Source organism: Daphnia carinata, chromosome 6, assembly GCF_022539665.2.
Source record: "Daphnia carinata strain CSIRO-1 chromosome 6, CSIRO_AGI_Dcar_HiC_V3, whole genome shotgun sequence".
NCBI classification, from domain to species: Eukaryota; Metazoa; Arthropoda; class Branchiopoda; order Diplostraca; family Daphniidae; genus Daphnia; species Daphnia carinata.
This window is the reverse complement of record NC_081336.1, coordinates 4830615-4855422: the sequence shown is the minus strand read 5'-3', so window position 1 is coordinate 4855422 and position 24808 is coordinate 4830615. Positions and strand designations below refer to the sequence as shown.

Here is a 24808-nt window from a genome sequence, read left to right as displayed (position 1 = left end):
ACTTTTGGAACTTAAAAAAGGACAGAGTAGGTCTAGGTAGATGAATATTGATAAACATTTACGCAAAGTATTGGTGTCATTAATGTACAGTAAGTAACTGAAAGCTACTGTCAACTTTTTCCGAAAAAACTTACAAATGCTGTAGGCCAATTCTACACAAATGAATATTACCAGCGCTGCAAGTCCATGGCAAATTGAGGAAAGGGCAAGGGCTGGAAGTGGTCGCACACAACACATTCAGAGTTGCCTATTACTTTGCCACCTGAAAGTAACTTTCAAATTTCAAGAGTATTTTGCTTTTTAAAAATAGCCTTTTCGTTTTGCTAGTTTCTGACTAAAATAGCACTCTAATCGGGATCCAAGCGGTCTTGACTATTGCAGTTACGCTTGAGAAGCATTTTCTGTTCTTTTCGTTTCCCAGTGTACCTACTACTTTTAAATATTGTTATAAAAATTGTTTTATTGGCGAGGATCTGTTATGCTCGTAAATACTTATATTGATACACGAAAATTACGTTGCGTGATTTTTTATGTAAAGCAGAGTCTCTTATCGTATTTTAGTATTTTTGAATCATGTATAGCGTTTTAGAAAAAAGAAAATACCTGAAAAAAGAGCTAGAAGTCAATTTTTATTTTTTGTTTCCCTTCCTACCATTACAAAATTACATTTAAATAATTTATTTTGTTTAAATTTTTATTTTTGGGAATATTATAAATAAAAAAATATTTGAATTTAGAGTCAATGAAAAGTATCCAATGAAGGCTATCCATTTCCTAGAAGACTTTTCTTGACAAATCATTTTGAAAAAAAACCCATAAATTTTTGTCATGGTAAGTGGGTCGAGTGCATTTCCGTAGCGCTAAGACTCCGAAAAACTTTGAGTCTTAACTGTTTTGTTTATGAAATTTCTTTAAAATTTTACAGAAATGGGGTAGTTCTCTAGTCTAAAGCTATCATTGCATCTAAATTCGCATGTTACGGACTAGCTACTGAGCTATTGAAATTTTTTATGAAATAAGCCCAGCCGCCAAACTTTAACTGCTGTAACACGACGATGGTGAGATAGGAAAAGTCCCTCCTATAGCTAGAGTAGTACCATCTACCATGCATAGGCGCAAGTGAGCAGACGATTTCCGAAATTGTTAAAGTAGCAACAACGTTTACAAAACTAGTCTTAAACTGGCACCCGTTATAATTATATACAAACAAAACAATTAACGTCAATAACAAATGAAGAAAGTGACTGAAAAGAAAGTAGCCAGAAAAGTGGCAAAATTTTTTGCAAATGTGTCAAATGATGTATCAAACGGCTTTATAGGTATAGAGAACTCTACACCGTCACGTTTTCTGTGCTTGATTAATGCAGGTTTACTGAATGGATTTACGAGAGAGGAAATATTTGATATTTTTATCGGTTTTGGGGAAATTGAAAAATTGGTAATGATTGAAAGAAAATCATATTGTATTCTCAGCTTTAAGAATGAATGTGCTGCTGTAGAAAGCTATGAGAAGCTAAATGGAAGTTTTTGCCTGAAAGGTGAAACAAAAGCACTGTACCTCTCTTACCTTAAACAATTTCCCAGTAAGTCTCCATGGTGATTTAAAACAAAATTTTTGTAATTTTGAGCTTTTTATTTCCAATTTGTATTTTTTTTTACTCTTAATTTTTCTTGCATTTCAGCAAACATGATTGGCTTGCAAGAGAGTCCAAAGGTGTGGCCAAGTGGGCTGAAACTAAAGGAAAACTTTATATCTGAAGAAGAAGAAGAAAAATTACTTGACTTGACCTTGTCTGATCCACAGACATTGCAGCTCAAACATAGAACTGTGAAGCATTATGGATTTGAATTCAAGTATGGCAGCAATAAAGTTGATCGAAACCCATTGCCAAATGCTATACCTGAAGAAATGGAACCAATCATCAAAAAGTTTGTGGAACTTGGCATGCCAAGACCAAATCAATTGACAGTTAATCACTATGCACCTGGGCAAGGAATACCTCTTCATACTGATACTCATAGTTCTTTTGAGGATGGAATTATTAGCATCTCTCTGGGTTCTGATATTGTAATGGACTTCATGAGTAATGATGATGGTCGGCGTTTAAGCATCGTTTTACCAAGACGTTCGTGTTTGATTATTAGCCAAGAAGCACGGTAAAAGTATAAAGCTTTTCTTCATTTTGGATTGAAAAAATTGTTGACTCTTCAGATACTCCTGGAGTCACGGTATAACGCCACGGAAATATGACGTAACTGAAGCTGTCGATCATGGATTAACTGTTAAGCGACGGGAAAACCGGACGTCATTGACTTTCCGCAAAGTCCGCACATCAAAATGTGATTGCACTTTCTCCAGATGGTGTGATTCGCAATCAGAAAATTCTATTGATCTCTCAGAAAAAACTGCCGACAACATCGAAAGAAACCATGTTTTTCGTGTTTATGATGAAATCGCTACACACTTCAGTGAAACCAGGTATTATAGAGATTCAATACTTCCTCATGTTGGAGAGTACCTAACAATTATTTGTTAGACATTCACCATGGCCCAACGTTAAAGCATTTATTAAGAGTTTTCCTGCTGGATCACTGCTGTTAGACATTGGCTGTGGAAATGGAAAATACCTAACGTGTTCGCAATCGCTTTTCAGCATTGGATCCGATCGATCAAAGCAACTACTAAATGGTTCAGTGTAATATAAATTGCTTCAAGTTTGTTAAGTCGCAATATGTAATTTGTTTTATCCTTCCTAAAGTCTGTAGGAAACGTGGTTATCAAGTTGTCAATGCTGATTGTCGTGCTTCCCCTTTTCGTGATGATGTAGCTGATGCCGCCATCTGTATCGCTGTTATTCATCATTTGGCTACCGAAGACCGGCGTTTGCAGACACTCCAGGACATAAGCCGTACTTCTTTATTATCCCGGCTTTAGCTTCGATACTATATTCTAATAATGTTTGCAGGCATTCTACGTAAGGGTGGTCGAGCTCTGGTGTATGTTTGGGCCAAAGAACAGGAAATGGCGAAAAGAAAATCAACTTATTTGCTGCAAAAGAAGAGTAACGTGTCGAGAACAGAAGTGTGTTCTACACCGGAAACGTACTCAGAAGCCGTGCTACCTGTGCACACAAATCGAACAGAATTTAAACATGCGGATGTTCTAGTACCTTGGAGTCTCAATTCAAAAGAGAGTACTGGAACGGATACACCTACTTATTTGAGATTTTATCACGTTTTCAAGGAAGGCGAATTGGACAGCCTATGTTCCAAGATATCTAATATTTCCATTCGGCGCAGTTATTACGATCAAGGAAATTGGTGCATTGAGTTTGAAAAAGAATAACAGAAAACGCTGAATAAAGTAGTTTAGTGTGCAATAATGGCTTTTCAATTATTACACATTCAAATTCGTCTTGAAGTCAACTGATTTGGGAAATGTCACTCACAAACAGAATTCGGTAACTTTTCCTCAGGCTTTAATGGGAATTCGTACGTGTGAAGTGGCAAAGATGTTAAAAGCCAATTCATCATCGAACCGCCATCAGGACAGACCATCTCTCCGTCATAAATAACTGGCAGAATAGAGTTTTCGTAAAACTTTTCTACATCTACTGCGCACGAACTCCAGTCTAAAGCTTCGTGTACTCCGTCGCTCCCATAACGGCGATTATAACTGTCATAGTGGGGCTAACATGTTTTAAAAAACTTTTTGATTAACAGGCGCAAAGGAGAGTTTTTCACCTTCTTACCTCCTCCAACAATAGATTTAAACTGGGAGCTGTAGGAATATTAACCCGCTCCATTTTGAATGCTTTTTCTAATATTTCTTTTGACGTATATCCACGCATGATAGCGACTGTAAGTCCTATCTATGAAAGTAAAAAATTATTTTTCGTCCTTAACTTACGAATAAATATGAAGTGTAGTAACCATTTTACGTATCTGATGCAACATGAAACTCTGTCCTAATAAAAATAAATCTTTAAATACGCTGCATTATTAAGAGTCAAAAGAAATAGGCTTACAACCTTTAATAGTGATTTTCACAAATTCCATATCTTTCACTATGAAAGGCAGGCTGCAAGAAAACTGCGTTACGTAACGTTTACAGCTAGGATCCTGCGCAGGCCTACCTGATGTGAAATTGTGGTAATTTCGCGTCCCTTTAAAAAACGAAAGCAGCGAATTGACTTGATCAACAGTTTCCGATATCAAACGGAACTGATGGGAAGGAGCCACTTCTTTAGAGGCAAAAGCAAATGTAGGCATCACATAAGCCTAAATATAGCGACAAATTATTTGAAAAGAAAATGTGACTCTAAATTAATCTATCAAACGATACTCACGTAGGATCGGGAATCACATGCAGTTTTGCTATTAAAACCTGCTGTAACCTTCCTTACAGCAAACACCCGTACACAGTGAGAAAGGAGTGAATTTAGCTCCTTACATAGATTTTCATCTGGTAACCCTGCAAAAAGAAAATTATTTAATCAAATAATTGCATTGAAAATCATCATGCAATTTTGCCTTATCACATTTTCTACATTAATTACTGTTCATTTTCATTTTCAAAATATAATGAATTTCATGCTGAAAATTTCATATTATTCTCAAACATACAATTATTCTAAAAAGCAATTGTTACATGAAACTTCAATTGATAACACAACAAAACAGTGAAAAATTGATATACCATGTACAACTTACTCATTTTCAGCGAAATCACTTGACGGATGGCAGATACCTATGAAACAAAAAGCTTAAAGGAGCTTTTAACAACAAATAAAGTAAAATTATACTCCTTTATCTGTTCGTGCTGCTCTTTGGAAATGTATAGATTGTGGTGTGTTAAGGGAGTCATCATCCATTATTCCAAGTTTTAAAAATGCTTGAAACAATTCACCTTCAATCGTTTTGAACCCTTGATTAAATTGCATTCCAAGGTATCCCTGACCACAATAACTTAAGAGAATGGCAAATTTCTTTTTTTTTTGAGAACGTGCTCTTTTGACTGTTTCTTCAACTGGTGCAGATTCGGCTTCATGGCTGATTTCAAACGGTCTTTTAATGGATTTTGCATCCTTTTGTATGCAATTTTGATTGGGAACTTCTTCCATTTTAGAACAATTTCCTGTTTTCGAAACCTGGTTTCCAGCTACTGTTACCAACTTCCTTTTTGAAAAAGTATATAGTTTGCTTCGAAACAATTTACATACAAGGCCGAAAATCATCAAGAATTAGTTTAAAAAATCGAATGTGTTCGTCTGCTGCAGTGTTGGCGACTATTTGGACTTCTTTCCGATATATCGGCATTATTAGATAATCGCTGCATCGATCTTTCTAAATAGTTTTCTCTATCAACAATAGATGACCCGAATAAAATAAAAACATCATTCACCTCTACGTAGATTTGGGGACAGAGTCTTTTGGGCGAGTTACAAAAAGGACTCCAGGGTTTCCGACTTTTGGTTCCAGGTTTCCGACACTTGGACATCTGGTCACCCGACGAAAGGACATCTGTCTACCGACTTTCGGACTACTGGTCCCCGACGTTTGGGCGCAACAGTAAATTGTTGCTGAACCCAACGAGCGCTACACTTTCCGACAAGAGGACTCCCGTGCCATCAACATTAGGACTTCTGATTTTTCAAATATTGATTTTTTTCTTCTCAATATTAGCAGACGAAGTTATATTTGTTTTTCATTTTTCTTTTTTGTTTTTCTATATTAGCAGACGAACTTTTTATTTGTTTTTCTTTAAAAGAAGGAGCTTAATTGTAATTTTAACAAAAGATGTTTAAACAATGCTGAGGAAACTGAAATTGATGTTGCGCGGAAAATTTCGACTGAAAATATTTTAGGAGACCCAATTCAGTTACGCTTCGATGCTTTTCGAAAATGGCAAGAAACAGTTGTAAAAGTTCCAATGTCACAATCTACTAGAAAGACATAGGTTAAGTCAATGAAAGTTTTGGTAAGAGGATTCAAAATGTTTTTGTTCTTTATTGATTATTCTGTTTGTTTTAAACCTTCTCCTTGAAGTTCTTTTCTACTTCTACTCATTATTTAAATGGTTCACAAATGTTTTATCTCTTATCCTATTTTTAATTTAAATTACAGGAGAACATGAGCTATATTGTATTTAATACAGTTCATTTAATAAACTACTATTAGACATACTACAGAAATATTTATTACTTATATCGCACATTATGTGGTCATAACCAACTTTTCCAATTGAACTAATGTTTTACTATTTCATACATCTTTCGTTATATACAGCTCTTACATATTCTGATATTGCTCTAATAATATTTTATTAAATGAACTCTATTAGATTCAAAATAATTCATGTTCCCCAGCAATTAAAATAAAAATAGGATAAGAGATAAAACATTTGTGAACCATTTAAATAATGAGTAAACGCCATCGGTTTTTGAAAAAGAGAAATGGATATAAGCCGGCGCTCTTGTGCAATACATTGCCTACGGGATTGGAGGCTCATCGTTCCCCTTGTAACAAGGTAAATGAAATAGAACTATTTCTAAGGAGAAATAGGACTGATGCCGAGGAGAAATAGGACTGATGCCATGGAGAAATAGGACTGTCCTAAAAGTTTTTAAAAATCAGTCCTATTTCTCCCAGTCCTATTTCTCCGGTAGAAATAGGACTGGAAATTTTCAGTTCTATTTCTCCAGTCCTATTTCGTTTCAGTCCTATTTCACCGCCAATCGAGCTGAATAAGAAGGTAAAATTGAAAACAATCTTACGCATAGTATTGCCCAAACAAAATACATTCCTTCTAGATTTTGGAATCATACAATTCACACAGATAGCTTTCTTTATGTGACAGAATCTGGGAAAAAGCTCAGACAATTTTAAGAATATGAACTCCAACATGTATTGGTTTGTATTGTCAGCACTTACATATTCAACTTGTTATAATATTGCTTTGTCACAGGAAATAACACTGTAAAACTACCAGGATATTAATTAATTAATTAATTATAATTTTGAATTGGTTTTGAACTTGAACTTCCAACAATCGGTTTGAAATTAAAAAAACGTTGACAAAATGAAACACAATAAATAATCTACCGTATTAAAGCTTACTTTTTGGTATTTTTTATAACATTATAAAGGTTTTGCAAATTCTAACTAACGTAACGTAATTTAGCTCTTATTAAGCGATTAACTAATGAGCAATATGCGGTAAGTTGTTGGTGAACCATATATGTCTTTCTGGTTAAGTTATGCAAGGCTGTGAAAACCAACTTAAGCTCTCTTGATGTAGAATTACCTTCTAAAATAATTAAGCGCTAGCCTTAAACTATCTTTTAACTAACCGTCAAGCAGTTTCTGCCAACATCTCTGAAACCAGGTTGGATAAGGATGTAAGTAAAAGCGTTTCTGACTGGCCAGCAACAACAATGGCTACTAGTCACATAGAAATAATATGAGGCAAAAGGCACCAAAGCCCTTTTGACGCCCCCCAGCATCAGCTCGTTTGAAAAAGTATAGCACAATTCCAATTGTGTCCGTTTAATCAACTACAACCGGTACAACTATTTCAACATACCGCCAAACATTTAAATTTCCCGCCATAAAAAAATGGCCGCCAGCTCCTAGCAGCTGATGAGTCATTTATTATTTGAGATTTTTTCGATAAATACGCTAAATAAAATTGAAAATAATGCATCACTAGATGCACTAGTTCATTAGGATTAAAAAAACCACAACTTTATGCTGAATATCTAAGGATAAACATTCAAACGATGAAGCCAAAGTTTCGTTGTTTTTGACTTATTCCCCTTCCCCCAACATTTAGTGTAAAATGATAAACATTAATTATGATTTTTCTATTGATCAAATCGTCAAAAGTTTTAGGGAAAAAGGTTCCTCTTGACAAGATCTATCGATTTCTGTAAAATTTTAAAAAGAAAAATGTAAAAAAAAAAATTTTAAACAAGAGTTTCTACTTTTTTTGTTTTTCGGTTCAACGCAGTACTCGACCTAGGTGGGAAATAGAAAAACTAGAACTTGTTATCGAAGTTTTTTATTTATTATTTTTGTTGGTCAAATATTAAAGATATATATAGACCTGTTTAAGAGCTATCAACTTCTGTAAGATTTTTCAAGTTTTGCCCAAAAATGAATTAACAATAAATTTTTTAATTTTTGCCTAAATTTGGGGGAAGGGGAATAAGTCAAAAACAACGAAACTTTGGCTTCATCGTTTGGGTTTTTATCTCTAGAATTTCGGCATAAAATAATGGTTTTTAGAAACCTCGTAAACCAGAACATATAGTGATGCAATGTTTTCAATTATATTCAGCGTATTTATTGGAAAAAACTCAGAATAATAATGCCGAATCAGCTGCTAATAGCTGGCGGCCATCTTTTAATGGCGGCAAATTCAAATGTTTGGCCATAAGTTGAAACAATAGCACTGAATGTAGTTGATTAAACGGAGAAATTGGAATTGTAGTATACCTATTCAAGTTGGCAAAAACTGAATACCGGCTAATTTAAGGATAGCTTAAGGCTACGGCTTGGTTATTGAGCAGGTGATTTTTATCAAGAGAGGTACGATAGTTTTTCACAGCGTTGCATAATTTCACCAGTAAGGCATGCGTAGTTCATCAATAACTTACCGTCGTTCGCTCATCTGTTCGCTTGCTTAATAACAGTTAAATTTAGTTGTTTTAGTTTGATTTTTCAAAACCTTTACAATGTTATTAAAAAAACACAAAGGTATGCCGAATGGGGTAGATTATTTATTGTCGAAAACTTCTTGGACTTCGAAAACATATGGATTATCGAAAAAGTTAAAATGTAAATATCATGAGAGGAATTCTTGATATCGTATGCATTATTGGTTCGTTGTATGCAGACGTTAGTACAATTTTCTGGAAGGATAAGTTTTACGAGTCATACATGGATTTCGAATTTAAGAAATACGCAAATGATTCCATGTTTTTGTTGATGCCACTTACAAGCCCAAAATTAGGAGGTAAGTTTTTTTTTTAAATGATTTTTTCTTAATCCTTAGTAGTTTTTGAGGCGACGATTCTTTTTTTTTTTTTTTAATCTTTTGTAGTTGACATTTTATTTCGTTTTCTTTACGCCTAAGAAATAAAAAGGATATAAATCAAAAGCAGAAAGAAAAATAAAAGTCAATAGAAATAAAATTACCTGTTGTCGATCTCCATATTTTGAAACAACTTCATAGAATTTGTTTTGGCAGCTTTTCTGCAGCGTTAGCTATTTTCCTGAGCTTTTTCCCAGATTCTGTCACGTAAAGAAGCTATCTGCGTGAACCGTATAACTCCAAAATCTAGTAGGAATGTATTTGTTTGGGCAATACTATGCGTAAGATTGTTTTCAATTTTACCTTCATATTCAGCTCCTGTGCCTAAGTAGAAAAGAACTTCAAGGAGAAGGTTTAAAACAAACAGAATAATTAATAAAGAACAAAAAAATATTGAATCCTCTTACCAAAACTTTCAGTGACTTAACCTATGTCTTTCTAGTAGATTGTGACATTGGAACTTTTACAACTGTTTCTTGCCATTTTCGAAAAGCATCGAAGCGTAACTGAATTGGGTCTCCTAAAATATTTACAGTCGAAATTTTCCCTGCAACATCAATTTCAGTTTCCTCAGCATTGTTTAAACATCTTTTGTTAAAATTACAATTAAGCTACTTTTTTTAAAGAAAAACAAAAAATAAAATAAAAACAAATAAAAACTTCGTCTGCTAATATAGAAAAGAAAAAAGAAAAATGGAAAACAAAATATAACTTCGTCTGCTAATATTGACAAGGAAAAAAAATTATTTGAAAAATCAAAAGTCCTAATGTCGATGGCACGGGAGTTCTTTTGTCGGAAAATGTAACGCTCGTTGGGTTCAGCAACAATTTACTGTTGAGCCCAAAAGTCGGGGACCAGTAGTCCAAACGTCGGGTACCAGATGTCCAAGTGTCTGAAACCTGGAACCAAAAGTCGGAAACCCTGGAATCCTTTTTGTAACTCGTCCAAAAGAGTACATGCCATTCACCTCTACGTAGATTTGAAGTCCGTCAGTTCGGGAGTAGAACGCTTCTCTTCCTACACAGCGCTAAACCATTGAACTATTAATAACACAGAACGCGTATGGTTTTCGTTGGCAAGTATCGATTCAAATATCAGAATGACATAATATTTAAGTTTTAATTATAAGTCTTAACAGATGATTTATAACTATTAATATCGATGTTGCCTTAAACGTAGATTTTTGTAATTTATTTAGTACACAAAAAGGTCGAAATTAATAAAAATGTCAGTGTATTGGATTTAGTAGTTTCTTAAACTTAAAATCCTCGAAAAAAGATCTGTCAAATCAGATCCAAATCCATTCAAGTAAAAAATCGGTTTTTAAAGCAAATCTTTGAAAATATGGCCCATTATATTCATATTTAAAAATGAATTGTAATCGGCCATTAATTACAATAAAATATGAAATATATAAACATACAAATAATACATTAATACAAACCAAATAAACAAATACAATACATAAAACAAATTCTAGCTTTTTTTTGCACTACATTTAAAACGGTCGTTATAGCAGAACCTGTTTGTACACAAGAACATTAGTATCATAAATAAAAATAATATGTTTTACTTACTTGGCGTAACTGAGGCTCGAACACACAGTGCAGTATATAGCAGAAAAACTTTGGGCTTTTCCTCTGCTTTGTTTGCCATACCTGACAAATTTCATTGTAACCCCTGTACATCTCGTAGTATAGGGCTCAACCCTTATCTATCTATGAACGGCATCCTTTTGCTGGTGCAACGCACTACAGTTTGTTTCCTTCCAGCGTATTCTTTTAGATAAGGCCGATTAACTAATACATTAAAATAATATTAGGAAAATCAAATAACAATTTATAGTTTTACGTATACTTACCCACTGACGATTGATCTTATAGAAATCCGTATAATTCCACTAATATCTGCACTTTCATACACGGAACATATAGTACTGAACAAGCGTAAAGCTATCTGCCTCCCTTCGCTTTGTCCGAAGTTGCAAAAGTTTAGGAAAATCTTACGCGAAATACGTCACGCGATGAGCAATGCTATTTCATTCTGGGTCATCCACTATTATGGTAGAATCCTCTTGATAAAGAAGTTGAGGAATTCTTAAAATGTTAAGTTAACAACATTTCCTCTTCAGCCATCTACCATCTTCTACCAGCTCCTCTCTCATCCATTGTCTTGTATCTGACAGTTCCTCTTGCTCTTCATGAGGAATTTGCTCATACAGATGATGATTCATTAACATTCTTCTACTATTTACAGTTAACTTAACCGCAAATGTTATCAAAAGCTTCAGATGGTTTCTCACCACATAGAATCGAAAAAGGGACTACTCTTGTGACACTCTAATGCCTTCTCACTGAATTGGTATGACTAGCTATATTTTCATTACTGATAGTTGTATGAAGTAATGAAACATTAGTGCAACTGGAAAAGTTGGTTATGACCAAATGAAATCCAATATAAGTAATAAATATTTTAAATTTTCGAATAATAGTATTTTATTAAATGAACTCTATTAGATACAACATAGTTCATATTCCCCTGCAATTTAAAGTTAACACAATTGGTCTTTCAATTGGAAAAAGGATATAAGCCGACGCTCTAACGCCATATATCGCCTACCGGAATGGAGGTTCATCGTCCCTATACGAATAAGGTTAAAGGAATAGGACTGTCTTTAAGGAGAAATCGGACTAATACCATAGAGAAACAGGACTGTTCTGATAAATGTTAAAAGTCAGCCCTATGTCTCCCAATCCTATTTCTCCTGTAACAATGTGACTGCGAATTTTCAGTCCTATTTCTCCAGTCCTATTTCATCGGCTACCCAAAATTTCAATACTGTTTTCACTACTTCCATAGTCTTTAGTAGATTCACGGTATGATAGTATCCCTAATACTTTATAGTTCGGAATTTGATACGTAGGTGCGATAAATGAAACAACCTTCCGAAATCCCTCTTATTGCACAATTGTTAAAAGCAAATTGTCCGAAACAAGCATTTCGCCTAAAAGAGAAAATTTCATTTTGAGCGTATCTTTGGTATTATTGGTGTTGCTGAGAAATTCTTCATAGAAGATTGGTTTGATAGGTTTTGTTTCTTGATAGGTTTTGTTTCCCTCCTGCTTTTAATTTGTTAGTCTTATTGCAATCTCCTTAAATGTCGGATGAAATTGGAAAAAGAATCTGCATGGCTGTGATGATATTTTCCGTTGTTACAATACTTACATTGCATAATCATCATGCTAATTCTTCCAGCAATTAGTTCTCCAGAGAGGCAACTTCGTTTGATCAAAGGCTAGCGTTACCACAGTGTTTTTGTTAAATTTGCTGTGATGGATTTTACTCCCTTGTCAGGAACATCTTCGTGTTCAGAGGAAATTTCATTTTCATCAGGACCATTTGCTTCCCCTTCATATTGCTAACCTCTAATACGGCCTTCTTCCTCCTCTTCGTACAATAACGGATCCTGAATGGAAGGGGCTATTGCACGACCACGTCCTCGAACTTGCGATGTACTTCGTGTTCCCCTTGAAACACCACGCTTGATGCCACTAGCTGGACCGCCCATTTTTCAAAAACATAAGAAGGAAACATCAGTCATATACAAAAAAATATAAAGCCACTGAGACATCAGAAATGCAAATCCTAAGTATTTGTGCGATGCTAGAATGAGGACTCATAACCTCACTCGAGGACTATTGCTCTCTTGAATGTACCAACTGGCAATGACTGTCTGTGGCTATGAATGGAACGTATTAGAGGAAAAGAGTATTACAAGTAAAGTCAGCAACAACTGAAATTAAAATATATGTAGAGTTAATCAGTTGGGTACGAACAAACATAGCAAGTAACTTACCGATCAGAAATAGAAGGTATCTCTGAGATGTTAGAATGAAGACGACAGGACGATAACTTTACCTGAAGACTCTTGCTGCCTAGCATGTGCCAACTGTAAAGGATTGCCTTTGACCGTGAATGGAACGTATTAAAGGCAAAACCATCATAGTTGAAGTGACCATGAGTTACGCAATTGACCTCATTGACAACTTATAGACCTATAACTGTGACCCCTAAAAGATCTAAAATGTGCGGATAGCCCACCTTACTAGTGAAATCTGGAAAGTAATTTCTTTAACTTAATGATTTGGATTTGATTTAAATTTTTGGCGATATTTCAAATGAAGTCCAAATCGAAATCTTAACTATGAGAAGATTTTAAGAATCCAGTCTAAATCAGCAAATGATTTGATTTTGATTTGATTTGATTTGAGGGCCGAAATCTAATACGCAAAAAATTTTACCATTGTCAAATAAAAATTTCATGTAAGCATTCAAAATTACGTATTTTATTGATGTAAAAAAAAATTCTTTTAAGTCAAGTACTTCATTTTTTGAGTGCCGTTATTTTAAATCAAGATTTTTAATACTTCTTACTTTTTATTAGTGCACTAACGCCTCAGTTAACAATGATATAATTCCTAAATCGTCGTTACTCAGCTACGTTTCAAATATGCATTTGTAAGATTGTTGACAAAAAAATGCTGTAAGGATTTGAAGCCGAAGTACTTTGAAGCATGAACGCAACATTAATTTACAGCGTTACTCCTTCAACAATCAAACGTGGCATACAATGAATAATTGTATTGTTACCGAGTTAAGATCAAAAATCTTTCTAAAAATGTTTTGAGAATTTGATCGACCCCTCCTCCTCCTCCTCCAAAGCCTTCCTAGCTTGCAGATATTGAGCTAGGGGATACGTTTAGGTTAGCTTGAGTTTTGGGGGGTGGCACCAGCGCCCTAACATTAAACTTGCGCAAGGTGTGAATTCGCAGGCTCGCACTTTGGCATACGAGAATCAAGCTATTGAAATAAGTGTAAGCTAGAAAAAAGGTAGTTAGGAAAACATATATTATTTAGCATAAGAAAGGATCTGGGCGGTCGCTCTCCTACCTAACCCAAGGCTTGGGTAAGCTAGAAAATATAATTACTGTTAATGTTATAATATATCTATACCGTATTGGTAAACTGTATATCTATATGTTCTGTACATGTTAACGTATACATTAAGTATGTATAGAATGTACATAGGCCTAAATGAAATGAATAGACTATATATATATGGCACTACACATAATTTATCAATACAGTATAGATGTAGCATATTTAGTTCGTAGCTTATAGAATTTAAATATACTCATCAAATAGAAAATATGTATTGTAGGCTACAGCTTCGCATTGCAAACACATTTCTTTACAAAAATCAAAAATGTTCATTATCTTTTGCAAATAGTATTATATGCTGTATCAACCTGTGAACCTGCTTTTTATGAGATAATTGGTAATTCGCTGCATACTAGTATATCGTTCTGTAAGAATGAATAGCAAACATACCATTTATAGGTTTTATTTTGCATTCAACCTTTTTGTTGTGCATATAAGCTGATGTATAAAAACAATATTTATCTATACATTAATGAAATTTTTTGCAACACAAATCTGTTATTACTACGTTGTTTTAGTACACGCTGCCACGAGACGATAAACCATTGTGTGTCGTCTGCTGTTATATCGTAGAAAACGACATTTAAGCCCCTTCCCCATAGTCCCCGGTAAGACCATTCCACGATCGTTTTCCAAGAAATACACGGCACGCGTACGCGATTTATTGGAGCCCCAGCTTTCATTCAAAATCCTAACTGTTCATGTTCCTATTTTGCGTCTGTGTTTAGCTTGCTGTTCAGTTTACTAATTGAAATACGTAGTTGTTATCCTGTAGAATGGCGTCAATTCCCGATGCTTCATGGCAACCACCTTTTGCAGTACTTCAAACTACGTTAGTAACCTCTTACTAGCTAATAAGGATTTCACATGGTCATCTTCTAATGCATGATTTTACCTGCCGATCTAATATTTGTAGCATGGGAGAACTTGTCATAGAGTTGTATTGGAACCATGCTCCCAATACCTGCAGAAACTTTGCAGAACTTTGCCGTAGGAATTATTATGCAGGCACAAAATTTCATCGTATCATCAGAGATTTTATGATTCAAGGTAACGAGACAACATTTGTATTGTGTTGACTATGAAAGTTGTTTAAATTAGAAAATAAAAGGTGGTGATCCAACTGGTACTGGAAGAGGAGGAGCATCTATATATGGGCGCAACTTTTCAGATGAACTTCATGATGAGTTAAAACATACAGGTTATCTCCTCAAAAGTAAAAAGAACCACAGCGTCACCTTTTACATTCTTTCTTTATTTACAGGTGCTGGCATACTATCCATGGCAAATTCAGGACCAAACACTAATGGATCTCAGTTCTTCATAACCCTAGGTTAGAGAGCACCTACATCTAATTATTCAAAAAATAAAGCTTTGTGTTACTTTACAAATTTATTTAGCCCCAACACAATGGCTGGATGGCAAACACTCCATATTTGGAAGGATACACTCAGGCATGTCTGTTGTGAAACGGATTGGGTTTGTTGAAACCGATAAAGATGACAGGCCAACTGATGAAGTGAAAATTATAAAATGTACTGTCAAATATGAATGAAGAATATAGCTGATTTCAGTACCCAATTTAGATTTTTGTCGATGTTCTATGCTGTAATTATCTCTTTAGTGGAAATTTTGTTGATGATAGAATCCAACAATGATACAGTTTTCATTTCTACTTCTTTGATTTTGTAAATTTTTCTTAGCTCATCTTCATCACATATTCCAAAATTGCTTTCAGCAGGATTTGTCAATTCTCCTTTTACTTCAGAACATACAAGTTCCATATCTTCTTTACTCAGCACCACACAAAGAACTGAAGTATCCTTCTCACTCATTCCAAATATTTTTAAAGAATCTGAGATCTTGTTGATAATGGGAGTTTAAAAAAACTAATGCTCATCCATCGTTTGACAGTTTTTACCTTTCTTGTTGGAGACATATTATAAACAATCTCAGAAAACACTGAATGTGTTCGCAGTGCTTTATTCTGTTGACTCATCACAGCTAATTGAGTAGCCACCAATACTTGAAAGGTATCAAACACCTAGCACATAAACTCGTATTAATAATGTAGATTAGATGTTTGCTCTAAAAACTAAATGGTATACATATCGAGGGTTAATGGCAGCGCAAGGTAAGTTGGCCTTGATTATTCTTTCTCGAACTTCGCCAGCATTTGTCACATTTTTAAACAACAGCAATTTCGGTTCATATTCCTTAAAGGATAACATTTTTTAATATAACAAAATGTTGTTCAGGGATGGAATCCCTTCACAAGAATGAAAGTTCCGAAGAAATCACAACTCACAAGTCCGAACAGCTGCTTTCTGCTGCCGTATGAAAGAAGAGCCGAGGCCAGAGTAAAGTGCGGCCGCGGACTGGGCAAACTGCGGGCTTTCAGCTGCGGACTGGATAAACTGCTGACTGCTGGCTGCGGACTGACCCGAAAAATTTGGCAGCAGCCCGTATTTTCCCTAGTGTTGGCGATTATCTAGTTCTGTTAGACACAAATAGCATGTACTCTTTTGGGCGAGTTACAAAAAGGACTCCAGGGTTTTCCTACTTTTGGTTGCAGGTTTCCGACACCTGGACATCTGGAGCCCGACGTTTGGACTACTGGTCCCCGACGTATGGGCGCAACAATAAATTGTTGCTGAACCCAACGAGCACTACACTTTCCGACAAGAGGACTCCCGTACCATCGACATTAGGACTTGAGACCTTTATTTTTTACTTGATGAAGCGTACTTGAAGCGTTCTATACTAGAAAATGACAAAACTACAAAAGGAATTTCAAATGAATCATGCTTACCCTTGTCAATAATTGGCCAATCGACAGCAATCTTCTGCAACCGGAAGTGCAGGATCCTTCGATGTGTTCTGTTCCCAAAACACGAGAAACCATAGTCATCAAAGAATTGATGACATGAACCGTGACAGTGAGGTAGTGGCGACTATTCCAGCACGCCCATGCATCCGTATTGAGTGAAACCCACTCTACCAGGGATAACTCATGGATGAGCTTGTCGGCGGCTTCCTTGTACATCTTCATAAAGTAGTGGTGGGTGATGGTGCTGCGTTACGATAGTCTTACTCGCGGATCAATGGCCAAAACAAAAAGCGTCGAAATGGACATCATCAACGATAGAGAGGCAGTGCATTCCCCTCACAATAAAGAGCAATAGTTGGCGTACAATGTAAGCCAACGTATTACTCCCTCTGGGATAAGGAATGGTTATACCCTCTCTTCTAAATACAATAAATGAAATCGAAAATATAACGAGCTAATAAGTTCTATTACTTACCAGTCGAAGTTGATGTCGAAGGAGCTGAGCTAGATGAAGCGGATTGGCTTTGCTCACTACCTTGGTGTGAGATAGACTCAGTCAGCACAACAACTTCATCGGCAATGCCATTTGTCACGCTAGAATCATCTACAAAAAATAATATTTAAAGTATTAATCTTAGTAATTAAACAAGAAAATGTTATCGCAATTATCTTCATCGGTGCTTTGGTCATCAAGCCATCTTCTTGGTCTCGTCTTCGCTGCCGTTTTGGGACGAGCCTTATTCATTTTCGAATGCACAATGATATAAAGATCATTATGGTGCGTATCGAGATGCCTCATCATGTTGGATATGTTCCCACAAAACGGCAATTTAGTAGGACAATTAAAACACTGGCAGACTTTCACACCTTAAGATCCAACTTTTTCAAAATAAATCCGCACAGGTTTTTTCCACACTGTAGTAAACAGATGTGGGGTCGTATTCCGAACTCCGACGTAAGTCAAGTCAGACTTGCCGTTGCCATTGTTTTTTCGATTTTGATCGCCGATCAAATCATCACTGATTGATTTTGATTGGCGATTCGATCTTTTCAAAATGATTTGATCGGCGATCAAATTTCTGCGATTGCGATCATTTTGGGGCGAAATCTAGTGGTGGAAATTTAAACTAAACTGTCACCATTTCAAGTCAATGGCGACCAAAAAGGCGTCTGCTGCGAAAAAAGGATAAACAGCATCCTCAGCAAAACTTTTTAGCAAAAATTTATATGAATCATAAGTTTTTACGTTTGGTGGCGCTGACTTCAATCGCAAAAATGATCGCTGTCGATCAACGAGTTTTTTGATCGCCGATCAAATCAAAATCAAAATGTAAAGATTTGATCGGCGATCGTTTTTTTAATCGTAATCGGTGATCGATGATCGCGATCGCGGCAAGTCTGAGTCAAGTACAGTATATTGCAGAAAAATGTGGCGGTCTTCCCTATCCTTTGTTTGCCAAACCTGACACATTTCACTGCAACCTCCTGTACAATGCCGGTCCAGTTATAGAACCGGCCTGTGCGCGGTTCTAAACTGAATGGTTCTATAACCAGACATCCAATCTCAGCGCCAACTATCATCCATTCACTCATGACTCAAATGATTAGGCCTATTGCGATGTTAACGGAACTATTATAACCATTATGGGTAGCCTAAATGCCTACTTTGTTTCTGAAATGTTAGTCTTTTTATGTTCTGTAGCTGAAATAATACGAAATTGATTAGGGGCAACATCGAGGACAAGAGATATGAGCTAATTGAATCGTAGCTAAGAAAAAATTGCTTTGACTTGTTTAGGAATATACCAGTGAAGACATGCAAAGGTTACTACGTGATCTTCTATGCTTGAACTGAGAATTTTTTGGCAGTAGTTACCAATTTAAATACTTAGGAGTATTTGTGGATAAAGGAAACACCAAAACATTTATTTTCAATCTAAATTCGTTATTACAGTGACACGGCAATCATGCAGTGGCGTTATTCTTGAATTAAAGAACAACGCAAATATTTGAAGAAGGTAATGGACCCGAACCACTGCATATACTGTATATTACGTGATCATGATCATGCACTAATTGATTAGGTTTGATTTTGTATCTTAGCTAGCTGTAAGCCACAGGAAGCCTGGTGACAGGCATGGGCTGTGTCAGTTAATAACAGTTGGTGTGTCACATTAATGTATTCAGGTGGGTAAGTAAATTTTAAACTGAAATAAGATATAACTAAAGTGGACGTCGTCATAAAATTTCTATATAGCCTTTGAAAAGTATAGTTAATTGTAATTAAATATTTCTAACCCTTGAAATCAGTAAGTAACTTTACTCTAGTCAACAGGGGATACTACATTTTTAATTGACTTTTTTACGTGCGTGTTATGCGTCTACCGTCGTTAAGAGGTTCGCATTATCAGGCAACAGCCTAATGTTTTAACTAGTTTACTCTGCAAATTTGCTAAGAACAACTATTTATTTTTAGATCGTTAATAATGTGACTTTAAAGTCAATGTCGACTGTGGATTCCATCGAAGCAATTGTTGATCGATCAATGGAGGTATGAAACTAGCCGAAAAGTAAAAAGTAGTTAGAAGTTACAGGAGTTTTCACTCGTAAATTACTTGGCAGTTAAATGTGTTCTTTGTTAAGTTTGTCAAGTTGTTTGTAAAGTTGATTCTTTCATAAATATTCTTTTTCTGGACATGCTTTCCTGGTGTATCGACTTCCAGTGACCACGGACTTCGACATTGCGATGTTTGATTTTTACTCTTTGTCTGGGAATGTGGGAATTTTCGTCGTAGGAAGTAGTGACCACTAATTCAAAGTGTTGAACGGCTGCTACTACACTTTACGTTCGCTGTACAAGCAACTAGGTTGCCGTTTAATTTAGTGGCTGCAGTCAAAACGTCAAATCTGAATGTTTGTTTATTACGACACCACACATTATACAACGTTGCATTAATTTTCCCAACAAGTATAAATTATTCAAGTGCACACATTTTTAAATATTACAAGTTGTTCTAACGTTTAACCTTTATTTAAAGGGGTACGACTAAACGTCTTCACCAAGAGCTCCTGGATCTTGTGAAGTGCAGCTACAGCCAATTGCTACGTTAGTGGAAAACATTCGCACTAGTTCGCCTGTCGTCGAGTTGTGCATCGAAACTTGTACAGTTGTCATTAGCTGCTTGCAGTTGCGTCCAGGCCCAGCGCAGTTCCCAGCAATGCAAAGTCCTGAACAAATGATTTCGTTCATGTCTAAGGTAACGTTTCCGATTGGATTTTCTTGCTCTAGCGTTTTATTCTCCACCCTGAATGGGCAGGCAGTTTCGGGATGTTTTCCTAGTTCAACCAGTTCGTCAGTGATGGAAACAACGCGAGGGTGGCAATCCTCCCCTTCATCATCAGCCGACCATATTTGCCGGATACTTCTGCTTGTAGCGCCTGGCAAAGTTTGAAGCGTGAAACAGGAAGCAACAGCAAGGCAAAACATAGCCATTGATAAAATGCTTAATATTTGCATCGTAGTAATTTTGAAGATTTCTAACAAACAACAAGGATTTTGATGTTACGTGTGAGCACAGAAACTATTGTGTGGAATTTGGTACTTGGTTCGCCTTTTTTTATAGGAGAAATTTGAAGTGATAAGGATTAAAATGGTACCCTATGTACGTCAGAATCGGCAATCAATGGCTCAGTTTTTATTGAAAGTTGGGAATTTTATTGAACATGACACCATTTTGGTAAAGAGTGAGGGGATCATGAAGGAAAGCTACGAATTCCCGAACTTACGAATTCACAAGACTCGTGCGTCTTGTGTTCTACGTCACGTCGGGTATTTTAAAAAGAAAAAAAAAAATGAAACAGTGCAAACGGATGTCATTCGGCAGTGAATTGTTAAAAATGCGGATTATCGCATTACTATCCGGTTTTTTGTGGTTGCCGTATTCGAAATGTTTTTGTTTCCTCTTAGTTATATCGTTTCATCCACATAGTTATATGTACACTTAGTTGTCCAACCTTAATTGTGTTCCTGACAGTTGAACATTTAAAAGGAGGAAAAATCTAGAATAAGGGGAGGGTAGAGATGACTAATGCAATAATAATTTGTCTTTGTTATTATTATTCTTTTTGGCCAGGTAGAGCAAAACGACTGTAGAAGACGCAATATCCATGGCACAGTTGATGCAAAAAAGAGGATCCAACAAATGTGCGTCCACTATTTTTACTCGTGGATTCTGCCTATCGAACGGCTTGTTTCTCGTATCCACTGTCGTTGCAACATAGGATATCCTATTTTATTTTCCTAAATTGTGGATTGAACTTTTAGATGTCGGTTGCTACGTGACGAAACGTTTTAGCGTCTCTCACAAACGTCATAGTAATCCTGCATCGTCATTCATTGCCTTGCGTCCGGCATTACAACAGGAATTAAGAAGGAGTTCCATCGTTTTCAGACGGAACCCAGATTTTGAGATGCTGACGCCAAGAAGCTTACCACCATAATTTCCTGCCGGAAGACTCTGTTTTTATTGCGGTAAGTAGATGTGATAAAGGTAATCTCTCCTAACAAAATCTTTTTACGTCACAATACGTTTGATTGATTAGCCGTTCGGAATTTTACGTCACTTCAAATTTAATTGTTGAGGAAAGTCTGTAATTAAAATTGGTTGGCACATCTTTTGCCGGCGTCAGTTTCCTGTTTGAACTCTTGGTTGCCTTTTTCATTACTTAAATAAGGTTGCACAACTTATGTCAATTGAGAAAAATAGCAAAGACTAAAAACCATACATGCTGGAACGGGATTCATTTATTGTATCAATATCAGATAGAAAAACAATCCCAAACTTCAACCATCTTCCACGTATAGCGCATATCCAGAACTGGAAACGACTCATTTAAGGACAGAATCTTCATGTTAACGAACCTGCCTCACTGCCACCGAAGAATTTTAGAAACTTCTGAACAACTCTCTGCGATCATCGCAAGACAATGAAAATGTCGTGGTGAGGGTCTGGTCACAGGCTTGGCTCGGAAAGACACAACAAGTTCGGGAGTTTTCTTTATCGTGTCTTTCTTGGCAAGCTGAATACCTATCTGTTTTCCTGCTTGAACATTTTCTGGAAGCTGGTAAGTGGCTTTTGGAACAGGTTTTGCCCGGAAAGGCGGATCTGGTTCTGTATCTTTCTTGACTATCTGGTGAGAACTCGGTTTGTCTACTTAAACACCTTTTGGAGGTTTGGAGGTGCTGGTCGGGACGAGCGATGCTCGAAACGGATTGCGAACAAAGTCCTTTAGGGTCTTTCTGGTGCCTGGAAGTGATTTCACCTGGGCCGTCTCTGTCTATCGTGTGGTTGCATCCCACTTCGTTGGTGCGGAAGCCAGTGCTCAATTCTGCAGGCCTGGACAAAGTTTCTCGCAGGAATTTTAGGCTTGCGTTCTAAACGAGGCGATTTTAAACACTCAGAAACCGAACACTAACAGCCACTTTGATTGCTAATACCTTTTGTTTCTTGACGACTTTAGCGATTATCAGCGAAGATTTTCGGTAAAGAGACTTCATGAAAGACTTTCGAAGAAACATTAGCCGGAGGAAAAAGTAGGGACAAGTTTGGTAAAGCTTTCAAAGGAACTTGATAAATCCAACGAAATATTCGTTAATGTTGTGGCCAGCCAAATTATTGCAATATATAATATTAGTCTGGGATCGCGTAACCATTGCTCATGCATACATTTTCTACTTGCGATGGTAACACGAACGTTATGTTATTGATTTTTTAAAAATTATTTAAACTCATTTTCTATATAGTTCTAATGATTCCATCGTTTTCAAATTCGCAAAATACTACGAAATCCGTTTTTGAACCATTGTCGACGAGTGGGTTTCATTTGGCGTTCGAAATACATAACGCCTGCTGTTATCTAAATCACGTGAACAGGATTTTAAAACAAAAAGAAACTCAGAGGTAAGTTGGAAGTTCAGGTAAAGCCAATCAAGTTCAATGTCTGAGAAAGGGAGTGCAACGTAGTTGTATTTTTTTGTTTGTTTTTGCATACTTCCATTTAGGGAAATCAAATAGGAAATTGCCACAAGCGAAATTTACTTCTTTATTAGTGGCAGATTGATTGGGTTGGATTGCTGAACTAGAATCCTTCCTGGCTGATTAAACTTAGGGTTTGACCAGACTTGCCGCGCCGATCAATTTTCCGATCGCGATCTCCGATCCGATCAAACTGCGAAAGATCGGATGATTAAATCATTTTTAGCGGTTTGACCTAACTATATACGAGAGCTGTCACCCATCCTGGGAAATTCTCAATCGGAATGCTATCCATAAATACGTGAAATAGGACCTGCGCTGAAAATCTAGGGCCAGATGGCGTTGATTAAAAAACGAGAAGTTTTTTGGGATCGGATCTCCGATCTTTTTCAAATTATCGGATCGGCGATCAATTTTTTGATCGGAGATCGGATCGGCGATCAATTTTTGATCGCGATCGCGGCAAGTCTGGGTTTGACCCACTATATACGAGAGCTCCCATCCCAGGAAATTCTCAATCGGAATGCTATCCAAATACGTTTGGACCTTCGCGTTAGGGCCAGTGGCGTTATTAAACGAGAAAGCGGCCACTTCGGTTCTCTGACGGCAACCGTCATCGCAGTTTGCACCTTGCCATCACGACAACAGCAATCGGTAACGTTGTAGCAGCAATCGGCATCCACTAGTCCACCCGTCATTGCAAGTACAGCGAAAATAACAGAGATGCTGCATGAGTGTTATCTTTGACATGTTTCAATCAGCGGGATCATTAATTGGACGATCAATTAGCATTTAACAAAACGATTACATCAAGCTAGTGGATAAAATAAGTAATTGCTTTAAACGTACCAACTTTTCAAATGACAGGTGGATATAACTTTTGGTTTGATCAATGCCAAATGTTTGAATGTGAATGTCGTTGTCGGCATCGGCTTCTTTTATAGGGAATGGGAGATACCGAAGCGCGTGCAGTGTTCCATAGCTATGTTATTCCATGGCTACTTTGATACTAAAACTACACTACTGCGTAAATCAAATGAAATCATACCAAATAATTAGATAAAAGCATTTATGTACCATTTCAAAATGCCATTAAGCCGTTCGGTAGTTCAATAATCACATAGTCTACCATTGCACGCCGAGAGTCTTAGGTTGCTAAGTTTTAGTCGCAAAAGAGTAATTTAGTCAGCGTCATTATCTAATTGATTCGAAGTACTGTTGCCAAAAAGAAATACAAGGCCAACTTCAATAGCTTTTCAGTTACACTTTACTAGTGAACTAACTTGTTAAGCAAACAATCTCTTATACTGTTATTTATGGTTTGGTTATATGCGCAATGTAGCAAATGCAGGGCAAGACCGTTGTTGATTGAATATATGCAACTAAATTACAATCAATATGTTATGAAGCTGCTACTGCTTGATGATTACGATACAGCTCTCCTAATCCGGGCACAACAAGTTCTAATCTCACATATAGGTATGTGAAAATACTTTTAAATCTATACTATATAAAACAACAAGGAAATTGGGGGAGGAGTTTTGTGTGTCTGTCACACTGTGTTTTTGCTGTGATTGGCTGGCCGGGGGACTACCTGAAAAAGGGTTCAGACCGCCGCCGGCTGCAGTGAATCGGCGGGATGGGGATTTGGAAGACTAGAATGTGGGTGGAAATGTGGTTTTAAGCTACTTTTCAGTTCTTTCCAGTATTGCGTATAACGGGTGGGCAACAGCACGTAAGCCGACGGGAACGGATAGTGGGTGCGTTAAATAGGAAACAAAGATTGGCGTGACGGGCAAAACTGTGGGATGTAAGACGGGCAGAGGTAAAGCCTGGGTGGACTG

At 36.5% G+C, this 24808-nt stretch overlaps 4 protein-coding genes and 1 long non-coding RNA gene across 11 annotated transcripts in view; 3 read left to right on the top strand and 2 right to left on the bottom strand.

The window, feature by feature from the left end:
- LOC130689851 (peptidyl-prolyl cis-trans isomerase-like 1) overlaps positions 1–15680 on the top strand; it is a 55596-nt gene extending 39916 nt beyond the window's left edge. The window contains exons 2-6 of one of the 2 annotated variants that reach the window (XM_059495714.1): positions 14874–14931; positions 15016–15149; positions 15211–15300; positions 15364–15432; positions 15500–15680. In XM_059495714.1, the coding sequence (XP_059351697.1) occupies positions 14876–14931; positions 15016–15149; positions 15211–15300; positions 15364–15432; positions 15500–15654 (504 nt within the window). In that variant the 5' untranslated portion in view covers positions 14874–14875 and the 3' untranslated portion in view covers positions 15655–15680. Of the gene's footprint in view, positions 1–14770; positions 14932–15015; positions 15150–15210; positions 15301–15363; positions 15433–15499 lie in introns of those variants that run through there. The other variant, XM_059495715.1, reaches the window with a different exon arrangement.
- On the top strand, positions 1145–3383 carry LOC130689847 (alkylated DNA repair protein alkB homolog 8-like). Of its 4 annotated transcripts, XM_059495550.1 has the most exons (7): positions 1176–1300; positions 1368–1583; positions 1683–2157; positions 2213–2479; positions 2538–2689; positions 2760–2909; positions 2967–3383. In XM_059495550.1, exons 2-7 carry the CDS (start codon positions 1442–1444, stop codon positions 3344–3346), a joined length of 1566 nt encoding a protein of 521 aa, XP_059351533.1. In that variant the 5' UTR covers positions 1176–1300; positions 1368–1441; the 3' UTR covers positions 3347–3383. The 4 variants fall into 4 exon arrangements, 3 of the variants coding, with proteins under 3 accessions (XP_059351534.1, XP_057368766.1, XP_059351533.1); XR_009421084.1 differs by having other exon boundaries at positions 1145–1583; positions 2603–2696; positions 2967–3108; XM_057512783.2 differs by having other exon boundaries at positions 1147–1583.
- LOC130689848 (pseudouridylate synthase 1 homolog) lies at positions 3356–5404 on the bottom strand. 2 transcript variants are annotated; one of them, XM_057512784.2, is made up of 7 exons: positions 4806–5404; positions 4714–4750; positions 4350–4474; positions 4032–4281; positions 3934–3968; positions 3753–3872; positions 3356–3690 (listed from the first exon to the last, which is right to left on the bottom strand). In XM_057512784.2, exons 1-7 carry the CDS (start codon positions 5235–5237, stop codon positions 3442–3444), a joined length of 1248 nt encoding a protein of 415 aa, XP_057368767.1. In that variant the 5' UTR covers positions 5238–5404; the 3' UTR covers positions 3356–3441. The 2 variants fall into 2 exon arrangements, with proteins under 2 accessions (XP_057368767.1, XP_057368768.1); XM_057512785.2 differs by having other exon boundaries at positions 3539–3676; positions 4806–5398.
- Positions 15153–16390, bottom strand: LOC130689850 (EKC/KEOPS complex subunit Tprkb-like). 2 transcript variants are annotated; one of them, XM_057512788.2, is made up of 4 exons: positions 16208–16390; positions 16021–16143; positions 15677–15961; positions 15153–15610 (listed from the first exon to the last, which is right to left on the bottom strand). In XM_057512788.2, the coding sequence occupies exons 1-3, from the start codon at positions 16328–16330 to the stop codon at positions 15701–15703; spliced, it is 507 nt and encodes a 168-aa protein (XP_057368771.1). In that variant the 5' UTR covers positions 16331–16390; the 3' UTR covers positions 15153–15610; positions 15677–15700. The 2 variants fall into 2 exon arrangements, with proteins under 2 accessions (XP_057368771.1, XP_059351696.1); XM_059495713.1 differs by having other exon boundaries at positions 15153–15961.
- Positions 16391–19838: 3448 nt separating this feature from the next.
- On the top strand, positions 19839–20351 carry LOC132088063 (uncharacterized). Its single transcript, XR_009421217.1, has 3 exons — positions 19839–19897; positions 19994–20186; positions 20247–20351. It is a non-coding gene; the product is annotated as an uncharacterized LOC132088063 (long non-coding RNA).
- The last annotated feature ends 4457 nt before the right edge of the window (positions 20352–24808 follow it).

Excerpts from the sequence above, each read along its gene's own strand:
- LOC130689850 (XM_059495713.1), bottom strand. The coding sequence starts at position 16,330 with ATGTTATCCTTTAAGGAATATGAACCGAAATTGCTGTTGTTTAAAAAT. Across the intron at positions 16,144-16,207 it reads CTGCCATTAACCCTCGATAT|GTGTTTGATACCTTTCAAGT; the intron begins GTATACCATTTA and ends TTTATGTGCTAG. Across the intron at positions 15,962-16,020 it reads ATATGTCTCCAACAAGAAAG|ATCTCAGATTCTTTAAAAAT; the intron begins GTAAAAACTGTC and ends ATTATCAACAAG.
- LOC130689848 (XM_057512784.2), bottom strand. The coding sequence starts at position 5,237 with ATGATTTTCGGCCTTGTATGTAAATTGTTTCGAAGCAAACTATATACT. Across the intron at positions 4,751-4,805 it reads CAGCACGAACAGATAAAGGA|GTATCTGCCATCCGTCAAGT; the intron begins GTATAATTTTAC and ends TTTGTTTCATAG. Across the intron at positions 4,282-4,349 it reads CATGTGATTCCCGATCCTAC|GCTTATGTGATGCCTACATT; the intron begins GTGAGTATCGTT and ends CGCTATATTTAG.
- LOC130689847 (XM_057512783.2), top strand. The coding sequence starts at position 1,232 with ATGAAGAAAGTGACTGAAAAGAAAGTAGCCAGAAAAGTGGCAAAATTT. Across the intron at positions 1,584-1,682 it reads TTACCTTAAACAATTTCCCA|CAAACATGATTGGCTTGCAA; the intron begins GTAAGTCTCCAT and ends CTTGCATTTCAG. Across the intron at positions 2,158-2,212 it reads ATTATTAGCCAAGAAGCACG|ATACTCCTGGAGTCACGGTA; the intron begins GTAAAAGTATAA and ends TTGACTCTTCAG.